The sequence below is a fragment of the Monodelphis domestica genome, chromosome 2 (genome assembly GCF_027887165.1).
Source record: "Monodelphis domestica isolate mMonDom1 chromosome 2, mMonDom1.pri, whole genome shotgun sequence".
NCBI lineage: Eukaryota > Metazoa > Chordata > Mammalia > Didelphimorphia > Didelphidae > Monodelphis > Monodelphis domestica.
This window is the reverse complement of record NC_077228.1, coordinates 101778271-101792023: the sequence shown is the minus strand read 5'-3', so window position 1 is coordinate 101792023 and position 13753 is coordinate 101778271. Positions and strand designations below refer to the sequence as shown.

The 13753-nt window shown below is 39.9% G+C and overlaps 1 protein-coding gene across 3 annotated transcripts in view; it reads right to left on the bottom strand.

Annotated features, from left to right (window-relative positions):
• The window catches only part of NR5A2 (nuclear receptor subfamily 5 group A member 2), a 174331-nt gene extending 167384 nt beyond the window's left edge, over positions 1 to 6947 (bottom strand). For 2 of the 3 annotated variants that reach the window (XM_056815692.1, XM_007481028.3), the window contains exon 1: positions 6484 to 6947. Coding sequence is in view for 2 of the 3 variants with exons in the window: in XM_007481028.3 (XP_007481090.1) it covers positions 6484 to 6547 (64 nt within the window). In the remaining variant the exon portion in view is untranslated. The remainder of the gene's footprint in view (positions 1 to 6483) is intronic. The other variant, XM_001377396.5, reaches the window with a different exon arrangement.
• Positions 6948 to 13753: the final 6806 nt, after the last annotated feature.

Here is a 13753-nt window from a genome sequence, read left to right as displayed (position 1 = left end):
CACTAAGGGCAGCAACCAAGCCTTAACACTGTGCTGTCATCTCAGGTTAGATTTGTAGGCTCAACTAAATTTGGGTCTCATAGAGATTCTTTTGTATTCTGTCCATTGCACCCACCAATGTAGGAATTAAATAAAAAGTTGCAGATTGAAGGTAAACTCTGAAGGTTTCCATTTTCATTGAGACCTAATGATAGTGATTGACTGTACTTGGTGTTGCTGTGGGGCCAACCAACTTCATCTTTGTTAATAGGAGAAAATTATAAAGGACAAGTCTCTTAAAGAAGATAGATGTTGCTTGGATTAGCAGCTAAAGTAACTGTAATTGGAGTCCTTACCCTGTAGAATTTTTAAACAGGGGTTCAAGGTGCATCTTCCATCAACTCCCTTATGCTTCCCAACTTATTAAAAGAAAAATGTTAACTAGCATGTTGCCTTTTTGGCACCACGTTTTAGGTTCTGTCCCATTTTAATAATGAGAAAGTACAACATCTAGATGAATTCACTGACTTTCTCAATGATTCTTTCCCTCACATGGCTTGTACAAGGTTGCTTATGGTTCCCTGTCTGATCTTCCCAGAAGAATTTCCATTCATAGTAAGGTTATTTGGGTCAAATTCTAGGAGAAGGGATGGTACATATTGAGTTTGAAGAAGGAAAACAGATTCTACACAGTTCCTGACTTAGTAAAGCAGGATCTTAATGAATGAAACTGAGAACCTTAACCTGGGATATGAGACCAGCACCTTTTCATGCTATAGGCAAAAACAGCATGGACATGCATCTACACACATATGCAAAAAAAATACACACATTCATTTATGCCTGTTCTGAGATTATCCTCTTTCACAGCCCCCCCCCCCCCCCTTTTCTGGATTCTGTCCTAGTCTTTTCCCATCCTTCCATCCCCCATGCAGTCCAGTCACTGATGTCCTTATGACGACCTCCTTCATCATTCCCTTCCCTCCCCTCCCTTTCTAATCCCCCTCTAGCTCCCTTTTCTTAAACTCAGTAGCTCATTTTGAGTGATTCTGCTGCCATCTGCGCTCCACAGAAGCTTTTGTAACAATTAGATGCCTTGCTTTTCCTCCCAGTTCCTTTTCAGCACCCTGTCTGTCTGTCAGTCTCGCTCCTTCTGCTGGTTGTCATTGGAGACCACACAGCTTGCAGTATCTTAACGTTCACCCTTCCATCCCACCAGCTTTGGGAGTATTTCTAGAGAAATCTAACACTAAGCGGTAAGCAGTACCTCTACAATAGATTTCCCTTAGTAAGAATGGCCAGTGCTTTCAGTTGCCTGTAAACTCTGAGACCTAGCCTCCTCCCTCTTTCCCTCCCTCCCCCCCCCCCCCTTCTTTCATTTAGATCCTTGCCCCATGATACTCCGGAGGGGCATCAGTTATACAGCTGACTATAGTAGGAGAAACCAAAACAGTATCTTTACATATGTTACTACAGCCCTCAATTCTGTACTAACACGTACAAATTGTGTCATTCTCTGTCTCCTGGCCTTTCTCCCTTCTCCTAAAAGGGTGAGTGTGTAACAACCAAATCCCCCTCCCTCAAAAAAGACCTAACAAGTACCAACAAATACTTAAAAAACTCATTACATATGTTAAAGAGAAGTTGCAAACTATTACTTAGGGAGGGAGGGGGAGAATTATCAATACGTAATTTGGAATCATTAGGGAATCATTGCAAAAGTAAACTTGAAATGGGACATGCCTCCTTACATGTTTTTATCAAACTCAAACGCTCAACACGATTCTTCTCGAACATCTCCACTACGTTCCCCCTACCAAAACTGTCATCTGGACTTTTAAGTCACTTGTAATTAAAAATCTCTTTCTCTGTATCTCTTCCTTTCTTTGTCACAGTGACTGTCAGTCAGCCCTTATCAGTCTGTCTATCTGTGTCTCTCTTCCCTTTAGAGAAACGTCAATAAAGCAGGCTTGTATTTATTCCCCTGATCTCTCAATTTCTCAAGTTAAGAGTGGTCGTGCTTTCTTTCTATTTCTCCTCAAGTCCAAATGCCCCTACCTCTCGGGATTCTCTGAAGAGTTTCTAGGTAAAGCTCAATCAAAATAAGGGTAAGGAAGTGGTCAAATAACTTCCAGATAGGTGTCCTGAGCCGGACTCTGAGGGATTGTGGAATGAGGGAAGGGAAGAGAGATACCAGACTCTTCTGCTCCAAGCAAAAAAGCAAGAAGCGACTGGGGTCTCGGGGGACCTAGGGGGACGAAGGGGACGGGGAGTGGAGAGAGAGAGAGAGAGAGAGAGAGAGAGAGAGAGAGAGAGAGAGAGAGAGAGAGAGAGAGAGAGAGAGAGAGAGAATCAAAGTTACTTCTAGAAACTGGAATTGAAAGGATTTGTAAAAGGCACTGGCTATCTGCAACCTTCTTGCTTCTCCCTCTCCCATGGCTCTGAAGAACAGAATATTCTGCCCTTTCTGCCGCCGTGCTCCTAGCGGAAACCTCCCCCCCCCCCTCCGCCCCCCAGTAAGTAATTTGCTGTTCTCTCAGCCAATGAAAAGGGACCCGAAGAGCCCCGCGGAAGCCAGGGAGGAAGAGAATGAGGGAGGAAGAGACGGAGAGAGGGAGGGAAAGAGGCAGAGACAGAGACAGAGAGAGAAGGAGGGAGAACGAGAGAGAGAACAAACTAACTTCGTCTCCACCGCAGAGATGCGGACTACAGCCATTTCACAAGGGAACCAAAGCCTTCTTTGGGTAACTGGCATTCCTAGCTGCTGGAGAAAGGATGCTAGAGCCCGGGTTAGGGTGACATACTTAGATATCTCATTTTTCATTGACTGATATGCTCTTTCAAAGATCAAAATATTCACAGAATTTGAGAATTTTTTTCTTGGCGCTGGATTCCAGCAAGACGCTTTTGAGCTTTGTATGGGATCATGGGGGATGGAGGTGGGGTGGGGTGAGGTGGGGAGGTGCAGAGAGCTATGTGGATAGAATGTAAGGTGCACCACATTTTTTATATTACATTACACATGCATATGTAATTGAGTATAAAAAACTGTATTAAAAAAGTGTTCTATGCAATATCCACAAAATAGTCATACATATGTAAAATAAAAAGCAAAGCACATTTTGAGCTTACAAATACTTGATTGACATTATTCATTCCCTCATGAATATATCAATACCTGCAAGCACATTAATCAGCTAAAGAAGACTTGTTGAATCATAGAAAAAACTTAAATGTACTGATTAATCAACTTCAGGATGAAGGTATCCCCACAGAATCATGGAATATTAGAACTTGAAGGCACTTCAGAAATCACCTGCTCCAGGCTACTCGTTTTATAAAGGGGGAAACTGAGGTTCAAAGAGTGGAAGCAGCTTAGTCTAATTAGTGGCAAAGCTGGTAATTGAACCCTGGTTTCCTGCCTCTCAGGCCCAATATTCTTCACCAGGGTTGAATGGGTATATTTCCCATACTTACTTTCTAATTCTAATTCTGCTTTCTACCATAACCACAAACATGACTAGAGGACACCACTCAATGCTCTCCCTTTGCATAAATATCTAACCATACATGGCTAGTTATGGTTGCATAACTATAAATTTAAATCCATATTTGAGTGCCTATAATGTCTATGGCATATCAACCCCTCTTTGGATTTTGTTTCCATTCTAAGCAACTAGGGCATCCTGTCAATCTTCTGAAAGTTGCATAAATAATATCTTTGGAACCAGATAACCCTAGGCAGATAATTGGAGGGCCTTAATCCCCCCCCATCCTTTTTTGAAAGGGAATGATCTATGCTCTATCTCATTTACCCCATTTGACTACCTCCCTTCTCCCCTAAAGGCTGTCAGTTCACACTAGCCTAGAACCCTCTGTATAAAACTTCAGTTTAGTGTAGTAGTGACAGGCATATATATAGTAGATATGCAAACTAGATGCCCCTAGAGGTCTTCAGGTCAAACTGAAGCATAGCCCAGTATGACTGCAATGGGAGTACAGTGGGGGAAGGGGTATAAGTGTTGTGAGAAGGATTGGGACCCCAAAAGAGGCCCCTGGTTCTGGGGAACCAACTGTGGAATTCTATCTCCCACCTGGGTCTGGCGCCAGGAAGCCCTAGGACAGGTTTAAGGTGTCAGAGTGTCAGGGGGAATGGGTACTGGCTGGGGCGCTGAGTGAGTACTGACGTCTGAACTCAGTCAGGATAAACCCCAGAGGCATAGTTGGCTTGAGAGGTCTGTGACTCAAGCCTCTCATCTCCCTAGATCCTTTGATAAAGGAGGAAGCAGTGGCCCAGTATCCTGGGCCAAGGCATCCTTAGCCTTTTAGCCTGGGAGAAAGCTTTCATTTCTGAAGGAGTTGGGAAAATCACTTGGAGCAGTTTGTCTTAATGTCTCTATTTTTAACTCTTTGCCTCTATCACTGTCTCTCTTAGTGAGGGGGCTGCAAGGGAGGAGGGAGAGCAAGTGGTATTCTTCATTGGCCTTAGAGAGAAAGGGAAAAGTGTCCATTTTTCTCCTCCTTCTTCCTCCATCACATACTCGTATCAACCCCTCCTCAACTTCTCCAGACCATCTTTTTCATCAGCCTAGGAAAAAAAAAAAACTCCCAAGGCTGCAGGAGTCCAGCAAAGAAAAGCAGCCACAGGGGAGCAGCTCAGCGTCTCTGGTCCTGCCTTCCTCCCCTGCTATCTCTAGCCTTAGGGAGCAAATCACTACCATTCACTGTTATTAGTCCCTGAAGAATGAAATATGAATGAGTTAGTACCTGTGCTGCATGTTGGAAATATGGGGAGAATAGGGAATGTTGTCTTTGTATTCCCCTGGGATCTGTTGGTCAAATATATTTATAATGTACACCCTGTTTCCCCCGACTGGGGGTTCCTTTTTCACCCCTAACCCTCATTTGGAGTGCCATAAAAGTATTCAGTGTTATTGCTCCTAATGGCAGGGTTTAGGTACAGTTCTGAGGCTTTGCTCAGTCCAGGATCTTAAACCCAAATGACACTTGCTATAAGTGCACTTGAGCTCTCTTTATATACCATGTAACACTTCTCTAGAGTTTTTCCTCCCAGCAATTCAACAACCCTATTATGCACGGCAGAAGATCTTGTCTGGTGAAAATGAATAATGTTCTGTCTTTCTTTCAGTTCTCTTCTCCACATATTTGTCCCCCACCCCACCCCTCTTTCCTTCCTTCCTTCCTTCCTTCCTTCCTTCCTTCCTTCCTTCCTTCCTTCCTTCCTTCCTTCCTTCCTTCCTTCCTTCCTTCCTTCCTTCCTTCCTTCCTTCCTTCCTTCCTGCCTTCCTGCCTGCCTTCCTGCCTGCCTTCCTGCCTGCCTTCCTGCCTGCCTTCCTTCCTTCCTTCCTTCCTTCCTTCCTTCCTTCCTTCCTTCCTTCCTTCCTTCCTTCCTTCCTTCCTTCCTTCCTGCCTTCCTTCCTGCCTTCCTGCCTTCCTTCCTGCCTTCCTTCCTGCCTTCTTTCCTCAAATCCACTGAGCCTGTGTTGTACCATGTATGCTCCATTGACTTTTTTTTTCCCGGAGGACAGCACATTTTTGTAACCATTTCCTCAATTCACATGTTTTAGGGTATTGTTACCTTTTAAAAAATTATCAGAGCATTCAGTGGATTGAACCTGTTATAGAAAGGGGAAGGGATTAAAAAAGAAATCTTGCTAATTTCCCTTCTTGTTACAGAAGAACTCAGACTTTGTGAAGTTCATGATAGGTAACTGGAAACTCCAGAGAAACCTCAGTCTGAAAGTTTAGCAGGGTACAACATATGCAGCTAGAAAGGAACACTTGTTTTGGAATTAATGAATTAATCAAAAGTCAGGGAGGAATAGACAACATGCCAATCAGTCTAGACTCTGAATAATTTCCCCTTAGTCATTTAATTGTGGGGCTAACTAGCCTTAAATAACATATTTGTGACCATTCATTTTTTTTACATTCAGTTAAGCCTAGATTTAGCAAGGCTATGTGTTTCTAAAGCACAAGCACACTATAAGCTTTCATCAGTGTCACAGAGTACTAGGACACCAACTTTGCATTGCAGAAGTAATCCTGCAAAGTGCATAAGCATTATTTGAAAAAAAAACCCAACAAAACAAAAATATCTAGGTTATGCTTAGATCACCCTAAATGCCTCCTCTTTTCAAACTTACTATTTACTGAAACAAAATAATTTTTTAAGAACAGTAAGACAAGTGGAAATCATATACGATGAATTATATTTTCCAACTACTTTAGATCATATAAATGATAGATGAAAAACTTCACTTATTCTGTACATAGTGAGATAATTTTTATCTGCTGAAAGAAATTATTTCTTCCTTTAAAATGTTTGAGCTACACATGTGCATCTCTGTGCCTGTTACCTCCAGGAAGTTCAGCTTTGTGGAAAACAAAGTGAAAAGCCATGATTTGCAATAGTGAATCCATGGAGAAGATTTTATACATTAAAGCAGATACATCATAACAAGCAGAGTAACTTGTACTTACTGATAGGTGTTACTCCATGCTTTAGTGATTCCTGGATGCCGTCAGTATCAGAATTAGAAGACATTCTGAAGTATAGTTATAAGTCCCTCTTGAACTTAAAGCATTATACCATTGAGGAAGACAAAGGTGAAGCTTGTCAATTTTTCTGGCCTTGAGGAAGATTCCACAGGCTACAGTAACCTTCAGTGAAAGTTAACCGAAAAAAAAAAAAAACAAAACAAACCCAAACCCCAAACCACACACACATACACACACATACACACACATACACTCACAGACACACACAGACACACACATACATACACACACACAGACACAGACACAGACACACACACACACAAAATGTCCAAGAATTCAGAAAGTAACAAGCAGGTCTTTCGCTGGACTCTGTACTTTTTTCCAACATTAGTGACCTGCTGTAAACCATGTATCCAGTTTCATGATGGTCTCTAATCAGAAGAATTGAAACTTACGATAGGCTCGGTCCTATCACGTGACTTTCTGCAGATTGATAAGAGGACCCTGTTATAAAGTGACAGCAAAAGAGATAAGAACTCCTGGCAGATAAAGGCAGAGAAATGATTAACTCAGAAGGGGAGAGGTGCTATACAGCAGAGAGTGAAAAGTTGTAAAACTGCGGGGTCAGAGGATCATACTTAGTGGACAAAACTCCACACCAACTTAAGTCTTGTAACTATAAATTTGGGCTTGTGACATGTCCTCTGGATGTCGTCACTGCTTTGCATCCTGGACAGTAGACATGGCTGTTGTGGCTTCTGCAAATAGGCTTTAGATGATAACACTGGCTGACATTAATTCCTTGAGAGATGACTGTGAATATGATTGACACTTTGACTCACTAGGAGTAAGATTTTCCAGTCTATGGTTATTTATTTATTCACTTTTGGCTGACCAGACCTTTTTTATTGCACCTACTCATTAGACAGAGGGCTAACCTTACCTTGTTTGTAAGTTGGTCAATTGGTTAAGAGGGCAACCTATTCCCCCCCCCCCCACCTCCCCAATAAAGTAAAACTTTTACTCTGAGGTTAAGTATTGCTATGCTGGGAAAATCATGTATGTTGAATACATCTTACCCATTAAAAAAAAATGTCTTTTCCTGGCTGCCATCATTGAATAGTTTGATTGGTGGCTTTTTTACTGAACCTAATTACTGTATTGCTAAAAGGACCAAGAGTGGTTTTTACCTATTTATTTTTCCCATGTCTGGTTTTTAGATATGCTAGATTATTCCTCAAAATCACAACTCTGAATTTTCATGAAAGAAATAAACGCCTTTACCAAAATTATGGTGCAATTAATAGTTTTCCAGAGGTGGACAAAAGTCAGACCTTTCCTAAAGATGAACAAAACTGTGGAAATGATCTAATCCAAACTTTGTATTGTGTAGGTGAGGGGAATGAGGCCTTTGGACGTCTATCGACTTGCCTAAGGTCACAGAGCTAGCACTATATCCCATTTATATACATCAGGCTTCCAGATCAGTACTTTTTCAAACACCAAGTTACCTTTCAAAAGTGGGGAGAAACAATTCCATCCTAACCCTGGAAACACTAGCAGATCCCTCATCATACAAAATGTCCAGTTGGGCCGTTCTTCGTTTGCTCATACTGTTCATCAGACAGAGAAGGGATACTTCCTAACCTGCAGGCATTGGTTCCCATTAGTAGAGATCTGCTATTGTGAACGCTCTTATTAACAAAAACTTTCCTGATTAAAAAGGACTCTGGGGCTGGGCAATAATGGGAAAAATATAACTTCAGCAGCTTCAATTTCAGAGAGAGCCAGTTCTCTGTAGAGATCCTCTCCACCAAAGACTCTTAAAAAACCAAAACCTTCACCTTGTAACTTAGAATCAGTACTGTGTTTTGGTTCCAAGGCAGAAGAGTGGTAAGGGTTAGGCAACAGCTAAGTGGCTAGGAAGGGTCTGAGGTCACACTGAATCTAGGACCTTACCTCTCTAGACCTGATTCTTAATCTACTGAGCCACCTAGCTGTCCTGATCCCAAAGAGTCTTGAGCCATCTGTGTTGTGATATGATTTAACCCTAGCCCTTCTCCAGGCTTTGGCTGAACTGGTAAGTAAAGTCACAAATTTCTTTGAATGTTTGATAGAATTCACTTGTGAATCCATCAGGTCCTGGGGATTGTTTCTTAGGAAGTTCTTTGATGGGTTGTTCAATTTCTTTTTTTGATACTGTGTTATTTAAGTATTCTATTTCTTCTTCTGTTAGTCTAGACAATTTATATTTTTGTAAATATTCATCCATATCACCTAGATTGCCATATTTATTGCCATATAATTGGGCAAAATTGTTTTTAACGATTGCCTTAATTTCCTCTTCATTAGAGGTGAGGTCTCCCTTTTCATCTTTGATACTGTCAATTTGGTTTTCTTTTTTCCTTTTTTAAATTAGATTGATCAGTACTTTGTCTATTTTATTTGTTTTTTCCCCCCAAAGTATCAGCTAACACAAATTTTAATACTATATTCTACAAAGATTGCTTCTTGTATTGGTCTCTTGGACAACTAAAGACTCCTGGATATTCAGGTGAAGGAAGTAGTGGACTTTTTTGGAGTGCATGGAGCTCACTGGTACTAGACATGAGAGATTCCTCTTGTCTTCCTCTGAGGTACTAGCAGCTCTTGAATAGCCAATGGTCCCTGCATTATGGCCAAGCCAAGTCAACAAGGCTTTAGTTTACTACATGCACCAATCTAAAAGATGGTTTTACAGAGAACTCACATAAGGCAAGTGCTCACAGGATTGTCAGAAGCAGGACCAAGACACTCTCGAGGTCTCTCTGAAGAACTTTGATATCAGTTGTGAGACACGGGAGACACTGGCACAGGACCATCCATCGTGGTGTACCCACATCAAAGAAGGCTCTTGAACCCACAGCAAAGAAGGCTCCATGAACAAAGCAGAATCTCAGTAAGCCAAAGGAAATGTGAGATGTGTAAATCTAGAGACATCTCCATCCCAGATGTTCTAAAGGACTGTAGCAGATCCTTCCAAGCTCACACCAGACTGGTCAGCTCCAGTGTAACACATTACATCCTGACTCTAAGACTGCAATATCATTGGTCTTTTTTAAGCTTGCAGGATGAACAACAACAAAGTTCCAGTAAGCACTAGGGATCCAAAGAGACTAAAGACAAAACCCCAAACCGGAAAACCAATACATTTCCTACTCTCAAGGAATTTAGAGTCTGACTGGGGAAACAATATTTAAATAGTTGTCTAAACAAGATATATACAGGATAAATGGTGATAATCAAAGGAACGATGGCATTAGCATTAAAGGGGGCTGGGAAAGACTTCTTGTAGAAGGTGAGTTCCTATTTGCTATGGTTCAATGGTCTCACATTTTCTCTTTACATCCTATATTTCATCAGGAATTCTAATTTTGGGTGCACCTCAATCCATGCTATTGCCCATCTTTACAAATGATAACATAGAGGCATAAGGAAACCTGATCTACATGTGTCTTAAATAAGATATGAAAATTGTGTAATTCTCCTCCCTTTTCCCTCTTCCCTACCATGAGGTACTACCAGAGATGCTAGCCTTTATTAGAGCCTATGGGATTTGATAATATTTAGGGGGATAATATTTATAAAATGCTTAGAAAATCTAAAAGTATTATATTAATGCTAATTATCATCACAGTTGTGATAAAAATTATTACCATTTTTGATGTTATATAATAAATATCTTTGCATTGTGGAGAGTAGGACTTTCTGGGGTAAGGATGTATGTATATATAAAGAGTTCTATTTAAGAACCTTCTGAATATTATGTCCTAACTTATTGCCTGTTATGATCTCTTGTCGATTATGTCGATTATGATAGAATGACAATAAATCAGAGAAAGAAAAATTCTAGAAATCAGGGGTCAGGAGCCATAAATGACTGTCGGTGTTTAACTTAAAGAATCCACAAACACATTTTAACTGGGTAAGATTATAGATAGGATGATGCTACTTATATTATAGGCAGCCAGACGGCCCATTGAACCTGGAATCAGGAAGACTCATCATCCTGAGTTCAAATCTGGCCTTAGACACTTAATAGATGTGTGACCCCTGGGAGAGCCATTTAATCCTATTTAACTAGTTTCCTCATCTACAAATGAATAGGAGAAGGAAATGGCAAACCTTTCTAGTATCTTTATCAAGAAAAATCCAAATGGGGTCTCAGAATCAGACATGACTTAAAATGGTGAAACAAAAATTGATAGAAGGCACAGGAATGACTGTCCTCTCTGGTCTTCCCCCCTGGATCCCCAGCCCTGAAAACCCTGTCATCTCACCACTCACATAATGCAGTTTTTGGGAGGGTTGCTCAGTTTTTGGTCTTCTTCAAATTGTGAAGAGGTCAGTCTGGGCATCTCCTGGTCTCCTACTGGATGTTTAGCTTCTTATGGTGATTTCCTTTATTACAGTAAGATTCTTTCAGACAAATAATATCCTTTAAACTCTTGATAGGGCCCTTCACATGAAGTATGGGGGACACACACATGTATATATATATATATGTATATATATATATACATATATATAAATAAATAAATATATAAAGAGAGGTGTGTGTGTGTGTGTGTGTGTGTGTAAGAGAGAGACAGAGAGAGACAGAAACACACCCACAAAGAGAGATACAGAGATATATACACAGAGAGAGAGACATACACACACACACACAAAGAAATATTGAGAACAGTTAATGGGGGTGGGACAATGAAGAAAATCAATGCAACAAGAATGCAAATAAATGTGATATAAGGTAAATTGTGATGAGGAGAAAAGAAGAAATGTAGTCAGCACATGATAAAAAACTCTTAGAAGAGAGAAAACACTCTTAGATCGGAATGGGATGGAGTTGATGGAGGAAACAGAGGAGTCTTTGTAGAGATGACACCATCTAATCACAGAACTATAAAATTGAAAGAAACCAAAAGGGTCATGAAGTCAAGTCTTTTCATTATGCAAATGGGAAACTCAAGGCTCAGAGGGTTGAAGTGACTTGTCCAAAGCCCAGAGTAATTTAATGGCAGAATTGGACTAGAATCTAGGTTCCCTAACTCCATTTTAGATATGCTTCAAGGTCATCATCTATACATTTGTGTATCCTCAGCTTAAGAAATATATGTTAAACTCCTTGATGATGAAGAACTTATCTTTCTCAGGAAGTTCATTGGTGATCAGTTTTTTAAGTGACTTATAATTCTATCTTTTTCCTCCCCTTTTCTCTTCCTTATTCTGTTTTCTCAATCCAATTTAAAATATTTTGGCTTAAAGAAGAAATTTAATAAACAATTTCAAATTTTAAGCACACAGGATTTTAATTTTAATGAGAGTTGATTTACTATTAAAAAAATAAAACAAAACCTTTCTTTCAATCTATTGGGGTCCACAGACAGAAGAGCAGTAAGGGCTAAGCCATTGGAAGCTTGCCCAGTCACACAGCCAGGAAGCGCCTGAGGCCACATTTGAACCCAGGACCTCCTATCTCTAGGCCTGGCTCTCTAACCACTAAACCACCTAGCTGCCCCAGTAGATTTACTACTATTAATAGTGAATGTTAATGTAGTTCTTTAAGATTTAGAACTTTATAAATATTATCTCATTTAATCCTCACAATAACCCTCTGAGGTCAGGACTGTTATTCCCATTTTGGAGTATAGGAAACTGAGACTGAGAGGCTAACATCACTTGCCAAGGCTCACACAGTGATCGACTAACTGATGCAGACCATTCTCTCATTCTCTTTCCATACTTCAGTCGGTGACTTAAAGAGATGCTGGGGTCAAAAAGAGGAAAAAAAATAATGACCAAAACTATGCTGAAGCTTGGTTAGGTCAGTTCCTAGATGACAAACATCTAATCTATTATTTGGCAGATACTAGGAGCTCTTCCAGTTTAGTGTCACTTGCCAGAATTTATATTCTACTGGCAGAACCCAGGGTTATTTTTATGCTATGAAAAGGTGTTTAGACTTTAAGTATGCTTACAAGAACCATTTAAAAAACATATAAAATTACAAGCATCATATATCTACTACTATGCAAATGATTATGCATAAGCCAAAATAGTTTGGACTGCATCCATACTTGTAAAATGGAAAAGCTAAGAAACTTGAAGGAACAGTTAATCTTATAGGTTGGTTCAATAACAGATGGACTTTGCTTCAGGAAATAGACAAAATGTGAAAAGTTGCTTTTGTTTATTTATTTTTGTCAAGCCCAATCTAATGTTAAGCACACTAAAGGAGTCTATTCAAAGAAACCCAGGGGATGACTTTTTTTGTATAGCAAAAATTCTTCATGAAACAGGCATTGGTCTTTTCTAGAAGCTCTCATTTTTGTTAGAGAGAGGAGAGAGAGAGAGAGAGAGAGAGAGAGAGAGAGAGAGAGAGAGAGAGAGAGAGAGAGAGAGAGAGAGAGAGAGAGAGAGAGAGAGAGAGTGTAGGGTTATGGAAGAATAAATCCTGAATTAGGTTAATAATAGGTGCTTTCTTCCTTTGTGAATATTCTCCCTGAAAAAAGGTTGGAAAATGAGAAATGTAGCAAATTTTTTTCTGTGGCTAGAAACTTTTCACTTTCTCATCAGGGTCAGTATCACAGCTCCATTGGTCCCTTGTTTGGAACATGTAAAAGAATTCTCAGAACATGGGGGAGAGGGATGCAAACTATAGACACCCATGATTTGGGTTGCCAGACTTGCTTGTCATTGCTTCTTTGAAACAAGAGTCAAGATTATTTTTAAACTTAACTCCCTTCATTTGGATACATTGTCATCTGGTTGAAAAACTGATCTCTGGACAAACAGCTTTTTATTCATTTTCTTTAGGGCAGTATGGCTGGAACATTCAAGGACATTTTCTAACATCCTAACAAACCAAATTCTCTAGATTGATGGATTTAGGTTTCTATTACCAAAACAAATATTATTTAGGTTTCTATTACCAAAAGTATAGGTCTAAATTGCTAACAGAAATACTATACTTCAGGCCAAGAGCCCAAGAATTAAAGACAAAACAACAACCAAACAAACAGGAGTTGATGTTTTCATTTTGACTTCTTAGATTCTTATAACCTTGTTCCAATTAGTTCATTGTTCATAGCAGATTCCTAATGAGGACAAGGTCATGATTTAAATTTTTTTTTATCTTAATAACAAATTTCCACAGAAGTTTTCTGCAGTTATATGATCTGAATTGTCTCTCTCCCTTCTTCTCCTCCCACTG